Source organism: Anolis carolinensis, chromosome 3, assembly GCF_035594765.1.
Source record: "Anolis carolinensis isolate JA03-04 chromosome 3, rAnoCar3.1.pri, whole genome shotgun sequence".
NCBI classification, from domain to species: Eukaryota; Metazoa; Chordata; class Lepidosauria; order Squamata; family Dactyloidae; genus Anolis; species Anolis carolinensis.
Window position 1 is genome coordinate 194,986,482 of NC_085843.1, and position 22,832 is coordinate 195,009,313.

The following is a 22,832-nucleotide window of genomic DNA, read 5'->3' on the forward strand; positions in this document are numbered from 1 at the left end:
CCCAGACAGTGGTGGAGGCTCCTTCTTTGGAGGCTTTTAAACAGAGGCTGGATGGCCATCTGTCGGGGGTGCTTTGAATGTGAGTTCCTGCTTCTTGGCAGGGGGTTGGACTGGATGGCCCACGAGGGCTCTTCCAACTCTATGATTCTATGAAAACATATAGAACACGTATTTAAATTTCATATTAACATTATAATATGACTATTCAATGAAGATTCTTTAAACAAAAGCACAACTTCAATGAATGATGCATTTATTATACATTCAACAGGATGCTTGTTATTGCTAGGCATGAACTCAAATTCACTTAGTTTTGGCAGAACTATAAATCTACCACCAAGCTATCACCATACCATGGGAAAATAATTTTTAAAGTGAGGCCACTGTAGACTAATCAAAGCCACATAGCCGATACCTTAAAAATAACCTTGAATGAACCCTTTCATCTAGTGTTTCCTTTTATATAACAGAAAGATGTGACTTTAATTGATTCTCTTTTCACACATGCTTCTTTGCTCCCTGATGCTTTTTATTCGGGGTTTGCTGTACTTTAATAGGCAATAGATGAAAGGGTAGTTATCTTGGCCAAAATCCACATTCTGTTGCCAAGCCCAAAGGTTTACATTCATATAAATTGAGTGTTAAATGAAATCTCATTCCCATCCCCCAATCCAAAACTGATGTTCACAGCATCTCTAATGCAATGGTTTCTAATGAAACAGATTACCTGATGTCATAGCTGCACAGAATTTTTCCCCAGCTCTCAATTACATGGAGTCTGCCCTCCAGCTCAAAGGGTGTAGATGCCACACTCAAATGCTACTCTGTATGTTCTGTTTAGGCAGCAATATTATTTTCCAATATTTTCAGAATAGAATATAAATCTAAACATTGAACAGTGATGTCCCAAAAATATTCTTCAGTACAAGATTGCTAATGGGAATATGGTTAGAAAGGGATATTTATAAATATCTCCTATATATTTTTCTCCTACTAGAGTAGGTTTCAGTTTAGGTGCAGTACATGATAGCATAACATTTGTTACACTCTAGAAAGTCGTCTATACTGCTGGCGTCTTTGCCTTCCTTGCTGTCTGTACCGTCGGAGTGAGAGACTAATGGGTTGCTTTCCAAATTTCTCCATGATCTCTTTGATCCGGGCCAAGTTGGTTTTGCTGATGGTAAAGTCGCACCGGGTTGCACCCATGTCATAGCCCACAGCACAGTTCTTGGTGGCGGCAGTGTAGCCCTCTGCCTTTGCAGTGACCACATATTCTCCTGGGTTGAGAAGGCGCCAATAATCTCCATCAATTGCTGTTGAAGGATAAAAAAATAACGATTACCACACATGTCATCACTTTTACCTTTCTTCCTTTTTCCAAAAAAATATCTGAAAATTTGTCTTTCATTACATGTTACATTATTGTTTTAGGACTAGATATCAGGGACTAGTATAGGATTTAATTATATCTCAAACTGGATTACCCATAATCCAAGAGATACTTCATGTAATCTTTGGATATAAAGTATACAGTGCAATCTCTGTATCCATGGGGAATAATTTAACATCCATTGATTTCCATGAGATTCAGGTGTCTGATCTAAATGCATCAGTTTTGCTATTTGTGGGTGCATATATACACAGCCATTTATCTAGGATATATGCAGGTAGACACAATACATAGCATAAAATAGGCAGATTTTAATTGGCATCAAAATGCTATCTTGCTAGAGAAAAGGGTTGTTCCATTAGACATAGTTTAAAATATGTGCTCTTGCAATTGTCTTAAATACGAGGGTTATCCAGAAAGTAGATTACGTTTTGGAATTAAAAATGAACAAAGTATAGGAGAAAACATTTACCATATGCAGTTGAAAGCCACACCCAAATACTACTTCTCAACATAGTCACCATTCAAATCTAGGCACTTATCATAGCGATGAATGAGCTTGGCAACTCCTTCCCCACAAAACTCTGCCACTTGCATCCTCAACCAGCCGGTTACCCCTTTCCGCAGCTGCACATCATCGCCAAAACACTGCGTTGCCAGGCATGTAGCCAGGAGGGGGCGTGAGGGGCTTCAGCCCCCCTCCGAAATTCTCAGGGCAGTCCATGAGAAGGCCTTACATTTATTTTTTAAACTGTTATGTTTATTCATATAATGATCTGATCACCATGCTCAATATATCCCATATGCATGGGGATATAGGATAACAATACGAAAAGTTTGCTAGGGTAGATCCTGTCTCACCCAGACTCAGCCCCCCCCTCCCCCAAATCAAAATCCTGGCTACTCTACTGTATCGGGAGGAGCCTTTCCGTTCTGTGCCTCCGAAGGGAAGAAAGAAATGAAATAAACAGATTAAATGGGAGAAATGAATGTTGTGCAGATGACTAATACTTACCATCATAAGCCTATAAGTGTTACTATGTGGATTACAATGTTCACATATCTTATGCTCCTAGATAAAACTATATATAGTAATGTGATGACCACTCACTGATGCATTGAAATATCCCTTTGATAACATTAGCTCATCTCACTTTTTATCAGTTCCTTTGATCCTTCTTTCAACCTTGCCTAGTAAAACAGAGTTACCAGTGATAATAATTACCTGTGCGAATATCATGATTAACACCTTCTACAGAAATAATGGCATTTGGAATTCCTTTTCCATGTAGATCCCTCACCATGCCTTTAATTCCCCGGTGAACCTGTTCAAAAAATTGATTGCACATGTGTGCAAATTAGACAATAACTAGAAGAGAAAATGAAATGTATTCTTACTATGGTGAAATACAGACTACTAAGGATTATATTCACTTTTTCTGGTCCAAACCTACATAATTCATTTCAGGGCAAAAGCCAAAACCAGCCCAATGAAACCCAAAGAAACCAGGGACAGAGAGAAATAACTATCAGTTATATCCTTTTATCCAAGACCTCATAGAGCATGTTAGTTTTGGACAATCCTATATTTTCAGCATCAGGCATGGCTAGGAGCTTGTGGATTATGCATGGACAATCTTTATATAATGTAATTTCAATTTGAAATTGAAAATATGCCCCTGTGATATAAGGTGCATGAAATTCTAGCAGGGGATTGGCAAAGCAACATCTGTCTCTGTTATGAAACAGAAGTGTTTGATTACTTAAACATTTCCACAAATGTGTTTACTCTCAGAAACAAATCCCTGTGTTACATTACTCTTTCTATGGCACAACTCCTTCCATTTTAAGATGTGGTAGTATTGCCACATGTCTTCTAAGGCAATAGGAAAGTCATGAAGCTTCAGAAGATCTGTATTGCACCACTTACTATACAGAATGTGTTCTGTCAATTATTTCCCTTTCTTTTCTGTGTTACTGGAGCTTGACCCAGATTTATCCTCACCAGTGTGTCTTATTATGACAGCTAAAGGGCATACAATCACCAAATGTCTTATGTATATGTATGTAAACAGAATCGGTTTCTGCCTGTATATTCTCGATGAATAACATACGCTTGGAAAAATCAGTATGAATTGGCCCAGCTCAGATGCATGAGAAACAATTAAATACATTTGCAGATGCATCAAACTACTCTTACATTTACTTTTGAGATCCAGATAAAAACCATTAAAACAAAACATAAGTAATATACTTATTTTTTAAATTTCAGATTTTTTTTATACAGTACACAACATTTTAGAGATATGAATATTCTTCTCTTGCCCGTTGATTGAACTAAAATAGTCTGACATGTACACACACTCTCTCACACACAACAATAATTTTGAAGACTTAGGTTTCTCTCACAGGCACTAAAACAAAAACACCACCACCATCAATGCTCAACACCATGTTAATAATTGAAAAATAGATGATCATTTCAAACAGCGTAAAAATGGCTCCCCCCTCTCTCCTTCTCATATCAAAACTAAAGTGAGTAATTAAAGTGAGTGTCTTTAATTAAAATGATACTCTGAAACAGATCCAAACCTTCATCAGCCAAAGTTTCATACCTGTTCCATGAAAACAATAAGGGACTCCCGGTTATTTTCCCACTCTTCTGGCAATTCATTTTCATGTGGATATTTATCACATCCAACATATATGGATAATTCAAAACAATTTGTATGTAGGTAACTAAAGTCATTTATACCTGTCAATGTGATAAAGAGAATAAGTTTAAGAAAGATGAAACAAAAATGAATTTATTTAATCTTGAGACTAATCACAATCATTTTACAATAATCAAATTGTCATGATAGTTGAGTTTCGATTTGATTCAATAAAAAGCTTTCTGGAAAATCTAAGCATTTTACAATGATATCAATAATTTAATTAAAATGAGCCCACATAGATTTGTGACAGTCTGAGTGTTTTCAGAGTGGAACATTAAATTAAGTTTGAGATTCTTTTTGCAAAATGGCTTTCCTTTCTAGATGTGAAGATGTATGTTCACTTTCCTCCTTTTGCATCTGGTTACAAAAAGTACAAAAAGCAATATGCATAAATCTTGGCTTACCATACTTTGAGAAGTAGAAAAAAAAGAATATCAAATACTTCAAATCACTGATTGCTTTGATGACTTTCACTCTGATGAATGCCTTTAATGTATAAGCAGTGACAGTTGCTACTAGAACCATTCCTTGCCTTCATTGTATTTAAATAGCAACTATTTTGTCTCTCCTTTGTCCCTTATCTGCCTCTTCCAATAGTCATGTAACACACTCGATCAATCCACCTTGTTCCATTACACCTGTAGTTGAAGATTCTCTCAGTTTCCTTGCTGGACTAGCTCTCATTCCTTCTCCAGTGTGTTTTCCTTCTTCTTGCCCCCACTCCAACATCACCATACATGAGTACCTGAGTACTTGAGTATATACCTTTCTCTCTCTGAATACCCTGTATGACTTGCCACTGCCCCTTATCCAAGTGAGTACTCAATGGGGATGGCAAGATACCAACATGGAAGCCACATTGGCAGTAGGGTTGGGCCCGAATTCTGTTTCATCTGTTTCATTCCTGGTTTTGTACTGTTTTGTCCATTCGGATTGCACGGAAAGGTACAACCCCACGGGAACAAAAGAAACAGTGAAACGAATAAAAAAAACTGTAGCTGTTTGGTCAGCTGATTTTTGTCACTTGGCTGAAGGCCCTGGCTCACAGGGCCTTCAGCCAAGCACCAAGTGCTCGATGCTCATAGATCCTGCCTGCCGTGCCTACTAGCATGAAGCACTCAATGTCTTGTAGGCCTGGCTCACAGGGTTTACAGTCAAGCACCGAATGCTCAATGCTCATAAGCGCGCCTCGCAGGTCCTTCGAGCATCGAGCACTCGGCGCTCATGTGTAGGCCCTGTGAGCCGGGCCTAGGAGACATTGAGTGCTTGATGCTCAAAGACCCTGGCTGCTGAACCTATGCTCAAGCGCTTGATTGTAGGCCTAGTAGCCAGGGCCTACAAGCCATCGAGCACTCGATGCTCGTAGGCCCAGCTTGCAGAGCGTACAATCGAGTGCTGAGCGCTCAATGTTTGTAGGCCCTGCAAGCCAGGCCTACAAGCATTGAATGCTCAACAGTAGGCCTGGCAGCCAGGGCCTATGAGCCATGGAGCAATTAATGCTCATAGGCCTTGTTCACAGAGCCTACTAGGCATGTGTGATCCAGAAAAAAAATGGTTCTAAGCTCTGTTCAAAAATAGGGGGTGCTGGTGCTTCATTTCTAAAGTCATTTCCAAATTTTGAGGCAATAAAAATCAAAACTTTCCAAAACTTCCGAATATTCATAATTAATTCGTGAATGGCGGACGTGCATGTGGAATAGCGAAAAACAGCATGGGGGGACTTTAGGGGACTCTCCTGCCTTCATTTTTGAGCTATCCTGGTGAAACTTACTACAGTGGTAGAACACATTTACCACTTTTCACTCACCAAATTTCAGAGCGTTTCCCTTATCCTCGATTTTTGGTGAATTTTCATAGTTTATATAAAAACCATTCTTAATAATTACAGAAATCTGTTCCTGGTTTGAAAGTGTTATTTCCTGTTTCATTGGGTTGTCTTTACTTTGAAAGTCATTGTTCTACTTCAGAAACTTTTTTTTGTGGCTGAAACTGTTAATTGGCGGATACTCAGAAAAAAACCATAATGTGCTATTATAGCACAATGTACCTTGCGCAAAGACAAAGTTCTGGCAGTTCTGTTTTTGTGACAGAACCAATTAGGAAGTGACAGTTATCAACCTGGAACAGAAATCATAGCATCAAGCACTTGACTGTAAGCCCTGTGAGCCGGGCCTAGGAGCCATCAAGCTCTCAATAGCTTGTAGGCCCAGCTCACAGGGCCTGGTGCTTTGCCGCCCAAGCCCTGAAATTTTTTTGTGGTTTCTTTTTTGGACCTTGGATGGAAAAGCCCATTCATATAGTCACCCATTTCCATCAGCAGTGGATGGAAACTGAAATGGGGGCATATTAATGGAACAAATAGAAACGGTAAGTAATTTCATACAAATGCACAACCTTAATTGGCAAGCAGGAGCTAAAGGATCTATGGTGTTTTAAAAATTCTTGGATGTTTAAAAAATCTGCCCAGACAGAAATTTTAGCTTTGAATAAACACACATGTCCAGGAAAAGAAGGACATTGCACTATTATGCACCATTAAGTCATTTCTGACTTACGGTGCCCCTAAGGCAAAACTATCATGGGGTTTTCTGGGGCTGAGTGTATGAGACTCACTTAAGGTCACTCAATGAGTTTCCATGGCTAAGTGGGGAACTAAATCCTGGTCCAGAGTCATATGACCATATCATAAAGCCTTGGCAACATGTCTAGGTTTGCTGTGCTTCTGGGGAGGAAAGAGGGAGCATTGGGGTGAATTTGTCACTTCATGTGAAGCTCCCTCTCACAATGCTTTCTCCACCACATAGGGAAAGTTTCGCCATTGTGAGGAGGCTCCATGCTGGCTCCATTGGAACAGAACACAGGAAGCCTCCCATGTTGCCGGGGAAGCATCTGGCAACACTTTCACCCCAGTTGGGCGTGGGCTTCCATAGGAAGTTCCCTTGCCTCCTCTGATGGGCAGCAAACCCAGTCCTCCAAATGGGGTGGAAGCATCCTAGGGTGCTAAAAGCACCCCGTCAGATATGCTGTATAGTCCAAGTCTTAAACTATTATACCACAGTGGCTCTTAAATATGTAGTAACCCTACACAACCCCATGATAATCCTCAAAATTGTATATCTCCTTATTCATTATTCCATCAATCTGAAGCATAAGAACCCTTCCCCCCCCCTTAATCTGGAAGACAGCTAAAATTGGCAAAGAATGTTACATTTATAGGCAATCATTTCAGTTACTAAAATCTCTTCTAAAATGATGTGTGTTTTGAGAGTTTCAAGTTGCAAGATCTAGTTTTAGTTTTACACTATATATTTGCTTTTGCATATATTTAATTTTAACTAGTTTATTATATTTAATATTATCTGGTTATGCTTTTGGCTGTTTATCATATACAGTAAGACCTCTGTAACTGCAAAATCGACATCTGAGACTTCACTTACACATCCAGAGAAAAAAGGTCTTTAGGAATTTGCTAGGTCCTCCACATGATTCTATAGTATGTTTCATATGAAAGTTATCTTGAAATTCTTGGGCAAGATACTCTTCTAAAAATCTCTAATATAATGGGACCAGAAGTCAAGTTATTTCATTGCATTTGGTTATGTCCGAGAGGCTCATGTACATGCAGTCTGGCCAGGAACATATCCCCCACAGATACAAATGTTTTACTGTATTTTGTATTTAATGTTATCTGCTTATGTTTTTCTATCTTTATCATATTTTGCAATGGCCTTTGAAAAATGATGAATCTGAACAGAAGATGCTTCCTATGTAATCAGCTTCAGGAACACCCAAATCATCATCATCATCATCATAATCAAGAACAACAAAATATCTCCCCTTCCCATTTGAAGGACAGTGTCCACGTGTAAGGAATGCTCTCCTATTTAGAATCACCACTCCATTATCAGGAAAGTGCTTTTACTCAGAATGGAAGATGGAAAGGATTAGTTCATTTCCTTCTTCACATGTTGATTAAACATGCTTAGATAACAACTGTGTAGAGCTCTTATCATGACATGTGGGAAGAAGAATGCCGTGTTCATTAGCAAACTGCATTTCAAGTTAAAAAGGAAATCATATGCTTATAGACAAATGCATTCTGAAAAATCTTAATCCATTTATGTCATAATGGCCAAAAATAGAAGAAAATGGATGCAACTAATATGTTTGAGTGAAGAGAATGAAGGGAGAAAAATCCTATTACTGTGGAGCAGCAGTCAAGTATTTAATGAGCCTGAAAGTACCTTCTGGATTCTGTGTAGGAGGATTATATAACACAGATGTTAAGCTTGTTGATGGAGAAAGTTTAAAATAACAGAACATTGGCCTATGCTGCTCTCTTAAAATGTTTCCCTTTCCCAGAAATGAGTAGCAAAATTGTTTGTACATTTTCAGTTTATATTTTACCATGGATGTATCATGTGAACCAGTTTCTTAGGATCACACTAAATATTAAGGGGTATGTGTTGTGGTTATGTGCCTCAAAGTCAAATGCAACTTATGACAACTCTAAGATGGTATTGGTAACCCATCAGTGTTTTCTAGGACTGAAATAAATCTGATAATTAATTTTTTTTCCCTTTTCACAATATGATTTCCTCAGAAACATATGACAGCATTCAAACTAGCAAATTAACAGCCTTATCACACAGGGTGGAAGAAGCATCCTAGGACACTTCTGCCCCAGTTCACCTTTGGAGTACTACACTACCCATCATATGACGTAAAGTGATTTCTGATGGGGTTCTGTGGGCGAACTGGGGCAGCAGAGTGGTATGATGCTGCCACCATCACCAACACAGAAGCTGGCCCATTAGAAACCATGGGGCTTCGGAGGAGTGGCAACACTTTCCCATGTGGGATGGGAAAATGTCAGCTATCAGCTTGGGGTGCCAGGCAGAGCCAGCACTAGGTATTTTTCAAGTGTAGGCGAACAGAATTTTGGCACACCCCCCCCCCAAAAAAAAACAATCACTGAAAAATAAAAGCGTTGGATAAGCGAAAATGTTGGATAATAAGGAGGGATTAAGGAAAAGCCTATCAAACATCAAATTACATTAAGATTTTACAAATTAAGCACCAAAACATCATGTTTTACAACAAATCAACAGAAAAAGCAGTCTCGACCGCGCCCCGTATGTTTGGCGCCCGAAGCGACTGCTTAATTCGCCTCATTGTTGGACTGGCTCTGGTGCCAGGATTGCCATGCTACTGCCCAGATTTGCTATGGAGGCTGGCGAATCAAGTCCTATGTCACTGCTAACCTTCAAAAGATCAACCAGAAAACAAATCATGCTTGATGTAGAAGAAATAGCAATGGGACATCATGGTTAATGACAAAAAAAATCTATCTTGTCCTTTGGAAGAGTTTTTTTTTTTTTTTTACATGGGGATACACACACACACATGCAGGCAGCTCCCAAGTTCTAAATATTTGACTTACATATGATTCCTAGTTACAAAATGGGGGCAGGGGAGACAACAGGAAGAGAAAAGACATTTTCCCCAAGGAAGGGAAATTTACACCTGTAGGAGTTATCATGGGGAAAATGTGTCTCCACTGTAGCTTTATCATCAATCCTCATTTCCATGACAACCCAAAATTTTCAAAATCCAATTGTCACAGGGACAGAAAGTGAAGTGAAATCTGAATAAGGGCAGAAACAGCAAAACAAACACCACAGGGGTGTTTAACCCTTGCCTATGCTATCCAAAACATTTTTTAAAAATGGGTGGCTGGAGTTATACTTGAAAAATGTACTTGTTCCAACTTAAATATAAATTCAACTGAAAAACAAACCCGGAGGACTATATGTGTGTGTGTATATATATCCCTTATCCATAGCTTGAAATGCATATAGTTCATTCTACCAATTCAGGAGTCTACCATTGTCACCCCTTATCATTTCTACTGCAGAACTCAGACCTTTTTTTTTTAACCTGGGAAAGCTGACATACGAATCCATGCTATTTGGTGAATCATTTCCCTCCATTTCACTTGAGGCAAAATAAAGTGATTGGTACCCCTTTATCAAACAAAGCCATTGGCTGAGTTCATGAAATTCTAACATCAACACTAACCAAAAGCTTGGTTTAGAGATGAACATTCCCAGTTTTGCACAAGCATTTTCAAGTACTTGTAAAAGTTGAGTGGATAAGAAGAAGGAAACAATGCAGACCTTGTACACCATCTTATGAAAATGACCAAAGCGTTTCTCACCAATTTGCATGCTTCCATCTTGCATGCCCAGGTCCTAAGTTGGAATGACACTTCCTATGCTTGCATAGAAATATCATTTACCACAACATGAAATAGGCCTGCAAGTCCCCTTCTAGTGCTCATTTTAGATTTATGTTGATGTATGAACACACTCCTGTGTGTGAACAACAGACGAATCAATGTGAGACCATAACACCCCAAAATCTGAAAATCCTGAAGGACTATAAAATGGCTTATGCAATTTCCCTTCTCTTTCTGGTATTGAATCATGGTAAAACACATGAAAGGGAACACAGCATGTAGATTCATTGTGTTAGTTCGTGTGTTTTTTTTCATGTCAGGAGTGACTTGAGAAACTGCAAGTCGCTTCTGGTGTGAGAGAATTGGCCATCTGCAAGGACATTGCCCATGGGACGCCCGGATGTTTTGATGTTTTTACCATCCTTATGAGAGGCTTCTCTCATGTCCCCGCATGGAGCTGGAGCTGATAGAGGGAGCTCATCCACGCTCTCCCCAGATTGGATTCGAACCTGGCAGCCTTCAGGTCAGCAAGGCTTTAACCCACTACACCATCGGGGGCTCCATAGTTCGTGTTAAAATAGCATGAAGCTTTGGGTGATAAAATTAGTTATAAATACAGTGCACTTTGGATTATCTGATAGCATGAATTTGTTAAGACACAATTTCCCCAGCTAAGCAATGGTAGAAGGAAACATTTAAAACTAAATTTAACCTGATTTTTGTGTAACTTGAAAGAACTTGATTTCCCCCCACTATTCTGTGTGAACAAACTGAATTTTCCTCCCATCTTCTTGGGAAATATCTCTCGGTAATAGAAAGAGAATATCAATAAAACTATGGCCTTCTTCAAACACTACTTCTACTTTGTTTCCTACTTTGATCTGCAACAGAAATAAAATTTCTTTTCGTCTAATTATTCTTTTGTCACTTAATTATTTCCATCCCTTTCTCAGATGTCATAATAATACCGTCACGCTTTGGCAGTATACAAATCAGACTAGATTGCACTTTTCCCACCTCCAGAATAAAAACAAAGAAACCATCACCTGCATCCATACCATGAAAGCATTTTAGTTAATTGGATTTGGCATGCTTAATGTTGCTCAAGACATAGACTATGATCTATGAACCCAAGCTGTTCACAATAAAAAAGAAATACAACTAATTTTATTACCCTTTGTATTTTATTACTGAGCAGTCCATGGGTTAATGCAGCAGTGATGCTGGAGGAATAATAGATTTAGATATTTATTGAACACATGCTGTGTAAAAGCTGCTCTGATTCAATTAACACTTTTAACTCACTCTATTTTATGTTCATTCATCTCAGATGAATACTTAGGAATGTCAGAGCAAATAGTTGAGGAGTGGGAAACCAGAATGAGTCATTTAGACCTGTCCTTTGCACAGTGTTCCAGAATATATTAAAGCCCTGGAATTGAGCTTCTGAAAGATAATTCTGAGTATAATATAGCAAAAAAATGTGATATACCAAATCCAAAATAATAAGTGCCGCTATAGAAATAGATAATACTTTGACATTTTGAGGGAAGCCAATGAGAGTTGACAATATCATAGGGCAGTTGGGTCAATTCAAATTTTCACAGCATTTCAGTGCAATGATTGTACATTTACTTAGGCATTGAAATGTACACTCTAAGCAAAACTTAGACATATGTTAATCACATTTTTCAAAAGACTGTTTATTTTAAAAATTAAACAATACTGCAATATAAGCTTAGGATTTTTTTCTCTACTTCCTGATTTAAATGTTTTTGTAGACTGAAAAACAGAAATATTTGTACTCTGACATCTGAATCATTATGTTCCAAGCTAAGGGTAATATTGTGTGATCCAGAGCAAACATTATAAAACTTGTTTTTGAGTTATGTGCTGTTTATTTAATAGAGGAACTTCTCAAAAATTAACAACGAAACAGGCCATCTTGAGATGACAGCTCAAGGGCTCCACAAGTTCATTTGTTGCTATAAAATTGTTATCAATGTTCATTGACAAAATAAAGCTGTTGGTTTAGGACTCGGGTTAAAGTTATCTCAGGGTGGCTCAAGCTCATCCATAGAAAAGGACCATTGGATGGAAAAGATGTTAATGGGGACATAATAAAAGTGGAACTGTCCAAGACCTAGTTTGCCTTAGCTTTCTCCCAAAGGGGAAGCAATGTTCTAACTGGTGTAAATAGAACAAATGACGTGGTAAGGAGACTGCAGATCAAAGTAGATAATGAGGTAATATAGGTATATTTTAGTATTCTAAATTAACTGATGTGCCCAGGTCTCAAAGAATTGCATACAGGCATACTAAAGAATTTTGATGATGTAATCTGAGAGCTACTGTCAATCATCTTTGAAAATCTTGTAGAACAAGAGTGAAGAGTCCAGATGAATGGAAGTAGAACAGGATGTGTCCAGTTCTGGAGATGACAGTTCAAGATGGCTATCGAAGAAAGAAAAACCAGGAGATTCCGGGCAGAAATGCTGTTGTATCTATTCCTGGGGCGCCTTACTCTATTCTAAAGCGTCTCTGTTGCCCTCCCTTCTGAACATACCATGTAAGAGCTTTAACATGATGTGTAAATGATGTATTATATTTTCTATGTCTACCCTCTTATTCATTATAGGCTCATGATGGGAGTCTAAACAATACAAATTTGAAGAAGGAGGAAGAGCAGTTATTTTGCCCTGAATGGAATTTTTCATCTGCTGGTGCTTTTGGACTTTTCAACCACATTCCATGATATTCTTTTGGAACACTGGGGAATTTGGGGAATTGAGGGCCCTGTGCTTCAGTGGTTCTGGTCCTATCTCTCAGAGAGGTTTTAGATACATCTGCTTGGGGATAGCAGCTCCTCAAAAACTGAACTGTTATAGAACATTCCCCAAGGTGCTCTTCTATACTCCGTACTGTTTAACATCCATTGAATCTGTTGGGAGAGATCATCCAGAGACATGGGGTAAAGTGTTTTCAGTATGCTAATATGCAATCACCATCTTCCATGAAATCCACCCTTTATACTCAAATCTTCTGGGGGACATTTACTTCAGTCAACCAAAACTAGGTTGGCAACCATTACCCAGAGAACATTTTCTTTAGCTGCTTCGTGATTGTGTAATGAGCTGGTAGAGATTTGTCAGCTAGACATGTCTTTGGCCATATAATGAGAATACTTGACTCACTAGAAAACAACATAAAGCTTGGTAAGGTGGATGATGGCAGAAAAAGAGAAAGATGTCATTCCAGATGGAAAGACTCAAGCAAGGAAGCCAGGGCCCCAGGTCTGTTAAACCTGAGCAGAAATGTTGAAGATAGGGTGGTTTGGTCTCTCATTCATAGGGTTGCCATATGTCAAAGTCAGCTTGCCAGTGGTTAACAATAAGAAAAAAAATACCAATAGAGACTATTCTCTTCAAGCAGATCTATCCAGATTTTTTTATCGTGTCAGAAGCAACTTGAGAACAAGTTGTTTTTGGTGTGAGAGAATTGGCCCTCTACAGAGACGTTGCCCAGGGGATGCCTGGATGTGTTACCATCCTGCTGGGAGGCTTCTCTCATGTCCCTGCAAGCTAGAGCTGACAGACGGGAGCTCACTCCATCTCGCAGATTCAAATCAGCAACCTTAAGATCAACAACCCAACCTTCAGGTCAGCAGTCCACCAAGTACAAGGGGTTAACCCATTGTGCCACTGCAGATGATTTTAAAATCCAGATGATTTTTACTGAAGGGTTTTAAATTATTAATAGTTTATTGTTTAAATATGGATAACAACAACAATAACAACACAACAACAACACAAGCAAAAAATGAGGATTTACTATCCTCCCTTAACTCCTCATTTAACTCCAGGAAAGCTAAATCTCCATAATTCTAGAGGAAGACATCTAGAGCTATTGAACTGGATTATATGGCAGTGTAAACTCATATACAGTAATCCAGCTCAGTGAAGTTTATCTACATTCCAAAACTTCACTTTATGGCAGTACAGATCCAGCCTAGTGGCCAAGAAACATCAGAATGTGCCCGAGATAGCAATTTTTTTAAATGCAGAACAACATACCATGTAGGAGAGAATTCAGACTATCCCCTAGGCTTGACCCTCTTCATGTTAGCCAAAATCGGGAGTCTCAATTCTATCCTGGGGAAGTCTTTTAGAGATTTTTAAATGGAGGCTGAATGGCCATCTGTCCAGAGTGCCCTGATTGTGTTTTCCTACATGGCAAGGAGGTTGGAAAGGACATCACTTTGGTTCTCTTCTAACTATGATTCAATGATTCTCTCTTTAATTGTCTAGGAGCATCACTGATTGATCCTTTAAGTGAAGAAGGGATGGCTTAGAGCAAACAAATATTACTGACATGTTCTTAGTTTTTTTGGAGGGATTGTTATCATGAGATTCACAGCAAGCTGAACTTAAAGGAAGGCCCTTAACATCTCTGTAGTACTTCTTGACAATGAGGGCTCTACCAACAGCAGTATCTGCTAGGGCCTGTTTGCAGCCTAATGTGCTCCTAATTGCTTCCCAATTGATCTGTAGACCAAACACATTGCAGAATGTCTCTTTTTCAGAAAGTGGAAAGGGAGTTGATTAAGCAACCGAGATCAATTATAGAATATCTAAAAAGCAATTGAAAAGAAGGAAATAGAAAGACCTTTAAACATAAGAAAAAAGCAGAACCTTTTACTATCGTCTTATGGTCTGTATTCCAAGCCATCTGATTATTTTACTAATAACACAATCAGTATCCAGTAGAATTTCTTTCTTTCTAAACATTTCATAATTCTTTGAACATATATGTATTCAGCCTAGACAACAAGGTATATTTTGGAAACAGATAGGTGACCATTTTAAATGTATATGCATCTGGTGTTTTTTTCTTGCTCTGACTTTAAATGTCCCTGTTCTAATCATATATTGTATGTTACTTTTTAAAAGGTAATTTATAAATTGCCCAGATAATTGCACAGAAGCATATACCCTGTTTCCCCTAAAATAAGACATCCCCAGAAAATAAGACCTAGTAGAGGTTTTGCTGAATTGCTAAATATAAGGCATCCCCTGAAAGAAAGACCTAGCAAAGGTTTTGTTTGGAAGCATGCCCGCCAAACAGAACACCAGAGCATGTAAGATCGGTAAATGTACATACCATAGAGTGTTGTACATGGAAATAATGGTAGTGACAAGAAATTCTTGATAGGATTCACAGTTTGTCTGGTTATGTTGCTTTGTGATGACAACTACTGTACATTATATAATAAATGTTTGTTTTTTGTTCAACAATAAATGTGAATTCTTCATGGAAAAATAAGACATCCCCTGAAAATAAGACCTAGAGCATCTTTGGGAGCAAAAATTAATATGAGACACTGTCTTATTTTCGGGGAAACACGGTATGTGCCCAATATATACTGTGTTGTGTAGAAGATATGTGTGTGTGTGTGTGTGTGTGTGTGTGTGTGTGTGTAAATACACAAACATACATACATATATACACCCACATATTTTCACATTTTGTTGTCTTACAACCTGGAATGCAATTGATGTAATTGAAATTAGAATAATTTGGAGTACCCAATATAGTCTACAATGTGAAATTACAATTTTGTTTTACTGTGTCAAAAGCTAAGTAAACAAAAGTAAAGGGGCATTTCTTGGTTGCGTAGTAAACCCCCATCCTTCTTTGCACACAGGAGCGCCTTTGGTATTAATTTAGGTGAGACTCTGAATTGCTTATCTATATCCTACACATTTTGGGAATCTTTGCTGTGTACATGAAGTTCTTGCCACAGATTTGTCACAGTAGTGTTTGAGCATTGACTGGGTGATTCTAAGACATTGAATTCTTCTTTTTGCTAAGGCAGAAGGCAGAAGAAAAGAGTACAACAACATCACAAATGAATTGATTCAGTCAAGGAAGACACGGTTGAGTCTGCAAGAGTGAGTCTGCAATGGCAGGATGACTTGGAGGTCTTTCATTCATAGGGTCATCATAAATCAAATTAAACTTGACAACAGTTAATAACAAATGCAATTCAGTTTCATCTTTAGTAACTAAAGAAGGTTGAAACTAAAATGCTTTGCTCTTGTAGGTTTTTTTTAGTTCTGTTTGCTAATGTTATATCCCTGTCTATATTATATCAGCCCCAATTAGTGTTTCTGCACATGTTTATTGTGGACTTGTTTTGACAAGTCCTTGATCTTCATGATGCTGTTTTCATTTAGCTATGCCCTCTAAGAAACTCTGAAGCTTTCCAAAATAAGGTGCCTGGAATTGCTCCAAGGTGGGCTCTGTTCAGCTCCTACAGGCAGTGGCTTGCATGGGATTTTATTTAGGCATGTCACAGCAAAAGAAATGAATACTTAAGTAACTGATAAATGACAGTTTGCTTTTGTTTACTTAATTTTTAAGCCACAATAAAAAATATTTGCCTCTTCACAGCATGAATTTTATTGTAAGTATCAAGTGATAGTGATGCCAATTAAAACCACTTCAATTCCAGGCTGTAGGACAATAAAATGTAGAAAAGACAAAGAGGGCGAACACTTCACAAGGCATCGAATCTCATATTGTGGAGCTGACCCAGAGATCTCAAAACATACGCTCTAGCAGATTTTACTAGACTAATTATACTTTGAGTAGAGCCCTGGAGCATTATAACTGTGTCTGTCATCTGAAATGCAGCCTAAGAACAAAGAGGCATGTCAGCAAAGGATTGCCAACAGATGACAAATTAGCCTCGGAAACTGGGCATGAAATAGTAGTGACCTGCATCAATGGAGAGACAACACATGTCAGAGAGATCTTCAAGGTATTCATGAAATTGGGTCCATTTCTATGTGGCTGCTACATGGTTTTGTGGGTATCCATGGGTTACTTAGTCTTGGATGCTTTAAATACCAAATTCTTGCTCCACAGGGCAAGGCTATTCAGTGAAAAAGCAATGATTAGGTCAGTGCTTCTTATACTTTGTTTCTTTATATCAGAGTTTCTTAAACTTTTCCACTCATCCCCTTTTGGGGCCTGAGAAATTTTTACGTAGCCCCAGATATATAGGTATGTAATAAAATAGGTATAAGAATAAGTATTTGCAAGGTTTGCTTAATAGGCCAATTTTCCCTCTTTTAATGTACATCTGAAGCATCTAAAGCAGAGTCCACTGTAAATGCGGCACAAAAGATTAGTGTAAATGCCTAAAACAGCTACTAGGTCAGTGTTTTTGGCCTTCAGCTCCCAGAAATCCTAACAGCTGGTAAACTGGCTGGGATTTATGGGAATTGTAGGTCAAAAACATCTGGGAACGCCAGCCTGAGAACCACTGTACTAGGTGATATTCATAAAACTTTTACCACTGCCCAATTTTTCAGGAACCCAACACTGAGCTGAGGGGATCCCATTTGGGGTCAGGGCCAACTGTTTAAGAAGCAGTTTTTTAGATGTTTGACATTTCAGTCCCCAGAATTCCTAAATATTGGCCATATACCATCTTGGGATTTTAAGAGGTCAAATCCCAAATATCTGGAATCATTATATTAGGACAAATGAGATGATGACCACCTCAGTTTTACACTACTCAGGCTCCTTCTACACTGCTATATAATTCAGATTATAAAAGCAGAAAATCCACATTATATGTTTTGAACTGGATTATATGAGTCTACTCCTGTTATATAATCCAGTTCAAAGCAGGTAATCTGGATTTTATATGGTAGTATAGAAGGGGCCTCATACTTCTGATTTAATGCTTGCTTGCCTTCCTCTGGGCACATCTGCACAGACATTTAACCTGGAAGGGAATCAGCATGATGGCCTACAAAATCATGGCGGTGATTCAGGTTGATGTTAACCCTGGTTGTGAGTTGCTACAGAGCTTCCCTGAGAAACCATGAGTTTGGGCCCCTAAAAACAGTTGTGTCAGTTCCTAGACAGAACCAGCTGCAATTGTTTACATGACCACCCCAAGTTCCAGGATTTGGGTTACATAGGGACACAGGAAGGCACTTACCTGTTATTGTCATAGCAGCGACTAATAGGTGCAAAATGGCTGGTGTCCATTAATCATTGTCTGGAGTACCAATGGCACTCAGAGAAAGGAGGCGGTGATTTCTCATTTCCTGTACCCCTCTCCTATGTTTCTCAGGAGCCCAGCCAACAGTACTCCAAGTGATGAGAAACAGCCACCAGCCATTTCACACCCAGTCATTGCCACTACAATGAGAACAGGAGATGAATGGCGAGGACCTCTTCCCAACAGGAGCTGGAGAACAATTCCAGATCCAACCCGGAATCTGACATTCTGATTAGGCTTCAAGATAATCTGTCTTGGTCTGCCTGTCACCCCTACATCTGATCACCATTGACTGTTTTCACTATTAACCAGAATGGCAGAAGCCACCATTCTATCTGCCTACTATTTCAGTCTTCACAAGGCTGAAGTACTATCTCTGCAGAGCTAATACATCCAAGTCCCTTAAGTAAAAGAGGTTGACTATTTTCTATGCATCATCTATACCACAGTCCATTAAACTGAGGCACCTTCTACACTGCCATATAAAATCCAGATTATCTCCTTTGAACTAGATTATATGGTAGTGTAGACACCCAGTTCAAAGCAGAAAATGTGGATTATCTGCTTTAACAATCTGGATTATATGGCGGTGTAGAAGAGGCTGGAGATGATGATTTCTACAACTGCTCTATTCTACAGCAGCTGGGCTATGTCCATTGAAACAACTTGTATTTTTCCACAGCTATAACTGAATTTTATGAATTTTAATGTTTTACATTTTAATTATGTATGTGTGTGGTTGTAATTTCATGGTTTTTATCATTTTATCATTTCAGATTTATGTATTATCCATATGCGGCACTTCACTGTATTTTGTTGGCTGCCCTGTGTCCCTTCAGGGAGATCATGGGGGAGTAGAATTATTATTATTATTATTATTATTATTATTATTATTATTATTATTATTATTATTATTATTATATTGTATGACACAGCAAACAAGATAGACATGCTGGATTTCATATCACAAAATCACAAGTCAAACACTTCCCAAGCGTTTAGGACTATGTGATGTATTTTCGGATGATGCGCACAGATCCCAGTAGGGTGGCCTTTTGCAGTTGGCAGATTGTTGTTGTTGTTGTTGTTATTATTATTATTATTATTATTATTATTATTATTATTATTATTATTCCCACACCTGTTGATATTTTTTGTGGCTTATTTTTCTTCCTGTTCTATCTTTCCCAACTTTGATCTCATACAAAGTTGCTCTTGCTATTGAAACACTTCAGTGGATTATATATCTTTCCTTTCAAAATTACATCTCTTCAATTCACACCAAACACTGTACCAGCTGCTTGAATTTCTCTCTCTAACCTGGTCCAGGTGCTACTCAAATGCATAGCACTATAAAAAGAGAGTGGCAAGCAACAACAGGAAGAGCACTAATAGAAAATGAGTCCTTGGTGATGAAAATCTGGCAGCTCAATGTCAATCCAGGGACATCTTGCAAAACACAAAAGGACAGTCATTAGAGTGTTGTTTCCCTGCTGTGTAGGTGGATGACAGCCATTATGGTGAAGAGAAAAATAACAAGTATGACCTTTAGAAGTTTTAGTAGATTTTTTAAAAGAAGTATACTTACTTCCAGCGACGGTATGCCATGAAGCTCCATTTACAGTTCCATCTTCCTTCTGGAAGTCCTCTGTATGGCATACCCTCCTTCGAGCATCTGTCATTAGACGATGGGTGGAAGCATAGGAATATGCCAGCCACCTAAAAACATGATCATCAGGAGTTGGGGTATGCTCCTGAGTTTTCCATGTTGACCGGACCATATCGTAAGGATAAGCAACAACAAGTTCTCCCCCTTGTAAGTTACCCCCAAGCACAAATGGGTTTTTTTCCATCCACGCTATCACTGCTCGCGTTTCAACTGCCACCTAGCAGGAAGGAGAGCAAAATGAGAGCAAGAAGAACAGCAATAAAGTCATTTCAGGAAGTCCTTAGCAGGACACATTTATCACAAGCTGGTCAAATCAAGGTACAAAAATAATGATGAAGATATTTTTAACCTTTTTCTAGTATATCAAGGAGTAGGAATCAGTCCCTGCATAAGTAATGTGCTTTCCTGGGCTGCCAAATATTAGGAGTACTGCCAAAATTAATAGTAATGCTGGTTTAATTGTATCCATCAAGATAAACATCTGCAATATCTAATTTTCATGGCTCTATATTGATGAATAATTTGGTTCTGTCATATAGCAATGGCTGTGTGATGTGAATTTTCTCCTGAGTAAAGTTCCTTTCTCTAATTAATTAGATTTCTAAGTCCTACTGAAACCAGAAAGCCTACAAAGGGATAGCAAAGAGAGTGCTAGTATAATTTCTCGAGGGAGAGAATTTCAAAGCCTAGGAACACACATTGGGGAGACCCTTTCCAGATATATCTATGCGGGTGATAAAAGATTGAGAAGTGCCTTCCTGGGAGATCTTAACATATGGCCAGGCTCATTTGGAAGAATGCAATCCTTCTGATAATCTAGACCTGAGCCATGTGGTAAAAATACATCAGTCAGTCTCAAAGGGATTGCTTGATTCCTTCTTCCATTTCTTTCTGTTATATACTGAACATATACACCGGGCATAGGCAATCTTCGGCCCTCCAGGTTTTGGACTTCAACTCCCACCTTTCCTAACAGCAGGTAAGCTGGCTGGGATTTCTGTGAGTTGAAGTCCAAAACACCTGGAGGGCCAAAGTTTACTCATACCTGATTACTGTTATTTAATAATACAGTAGAGTCTCACTTATCCAACACTCGCTTATCCAACATTCTGGATTATCCAACGCATTTTTGTAGTCAATGTTTTCAATATATCATGATATTTTGGTACTAAATTCGTAAATACAGTAATTACTACATAGCATTACTGCGTATTGAACTACTTTTTTGTCAAATTTGTTGTATAACATGATGTTTTGGTGATTAATTTGTAAAATCATAACCTATCTTGATGTTTAATAGGCTTTTTCTTAATCTCTCCTTATTATCCAACATATTCGCTTATCCAATGTTTTGCTGGCCCATTTATGTTGGATAAGTGAGACTCTACTGTAATAATAATAATAATAATAATAATAATAAACCTTGTGATATGAATTCCATCATACATATCTCATTTGCTGTGTCATACTATGTCTTTGTGTCAATAATAATAATAAAACTTTATTTATATACCACTCCATCTCCTCGAGAGGACTCAGGGCAGTTTCCAGCATGTAAAAAACAGTCAGTTATCAAAACAACATACAACGGCATGGACAAACAAATATAACAAAAACAATATTATAAAACAGTAGTAAAAACCGTTCGATCTTATGTACTCTTAGTATTGCTATTTTTTGTTTCAACAGTCAACATTAAGATGCTGAAATAAGTTATGGATTTAGAATACAGTGTTCCCTCACTTTTCGCGGATTCGCTGTTTTGCGGTTTTTCAATAAAAAAGAGTATTATAAATCATAAAAAATTACAATTTACAGCCTAAGGGAGTAAGAAGAAGCCAAAGGGAGAGAAAAGAAGCCCAGGCGGCAATGGGAGGAGGAGGAGGCGATTTATCAACACATGATTGGTTGATAAAGTCTTAAAGTAGTGTATAACTCTTAAAATAAATATAGTGTCCCTACTTGGCAAATTTTCACTTATTGCAGGTGGTCCTAGAACCTAACCCCAGCGATAAGTGAGGGAACACTGTATTTAAATAATAGGGAATGCTCATACAATCACAATGTTTCTATCCACCAATAGTTATTTCTGAAACAACTATTTTAGATATTAGAATATTCAATGCAGACTAAGTATTAACAAGTGATTATTTTTCTATATTTATTTGCATTGTGTTGCATCTATTGTTGTTACCTTGTTTAAAATGTGCCCAGAGTATTATGCAAAAGTGAATCACATACTCATGTATACAAAACTAATTAAAATTTGAAAGACTACAACAAAGTAGAATTTACAGTCCAACGCAAGAGCATAAAATCACTAAAAAGCAGCAGTACATTCAATCTTTCTTTTGTATTTTTTTATGGCAACAAAAGAACACCTTTGTAGACAGAGCTCAGAAAATTTACTAAAACTCTTGAATCCTTCAGCCACTAGTAGCTTGTATTCTGAGAACTGCAATCTAAAAAGGAAACTTTTTCAAGAAGTTTAAAGCTATTTACATGCTCAAGCCGCTTGAGCATGTATTATGCAAAGTGTGCACTTTGATGATAAATATAACAATTAATAAGGAAGTGTATGTGGTGTAATCCTCACCACCATTCGAATTTGTGTAGTGTTTTACAGGTTTCAAAGCCCATGACATCACATGACATCACCTATCCAGCTGTTGTACTTATAACAGTCTTGTTACAACAGTCTTACAACCTCATAAGGTAAATTATTCTTCTGTTTT

At 38.1% G+C, this 22,832-nt stretch overlaps 1 protein-coding gene across 1 annotated transcript in view; it reads right to left on the reverse strand.

Annotated features, from left to right (window-relative positions):
• Positions 1-236: 236 nt before the first annotated feature.
• Positions 237-22,832, reverse strand: part of cpxm2 (carboxypeptidase X, M14 family member 2) — a 97,705-nt gene continuing 75,109 nt past the window's right edge. Inside the window, exons 11-14 of the mRNA XM_003218602.4 lie at positions 20,017-20,314; positions 4,006-4,145; positions 2,616-2,715; positions 237-1,313 (exon numbers count right to left, since the gene is read on the reverse strand). Of these exons, the coding sequence (XP_003218650.3) occupies positions 1,042-1,313; positions 2,616-2,715; positions 4,006-4,145; positions 20,017-20,314 (810 nt within the window). The 3' untranslated portion in view covers positions 237-1,041. The remainder of the gene's footprint in view (positions 1,314-2,615; positions 2,716-4,005; positions 4,146-20,016; positions 20,315-22,832) is intronic.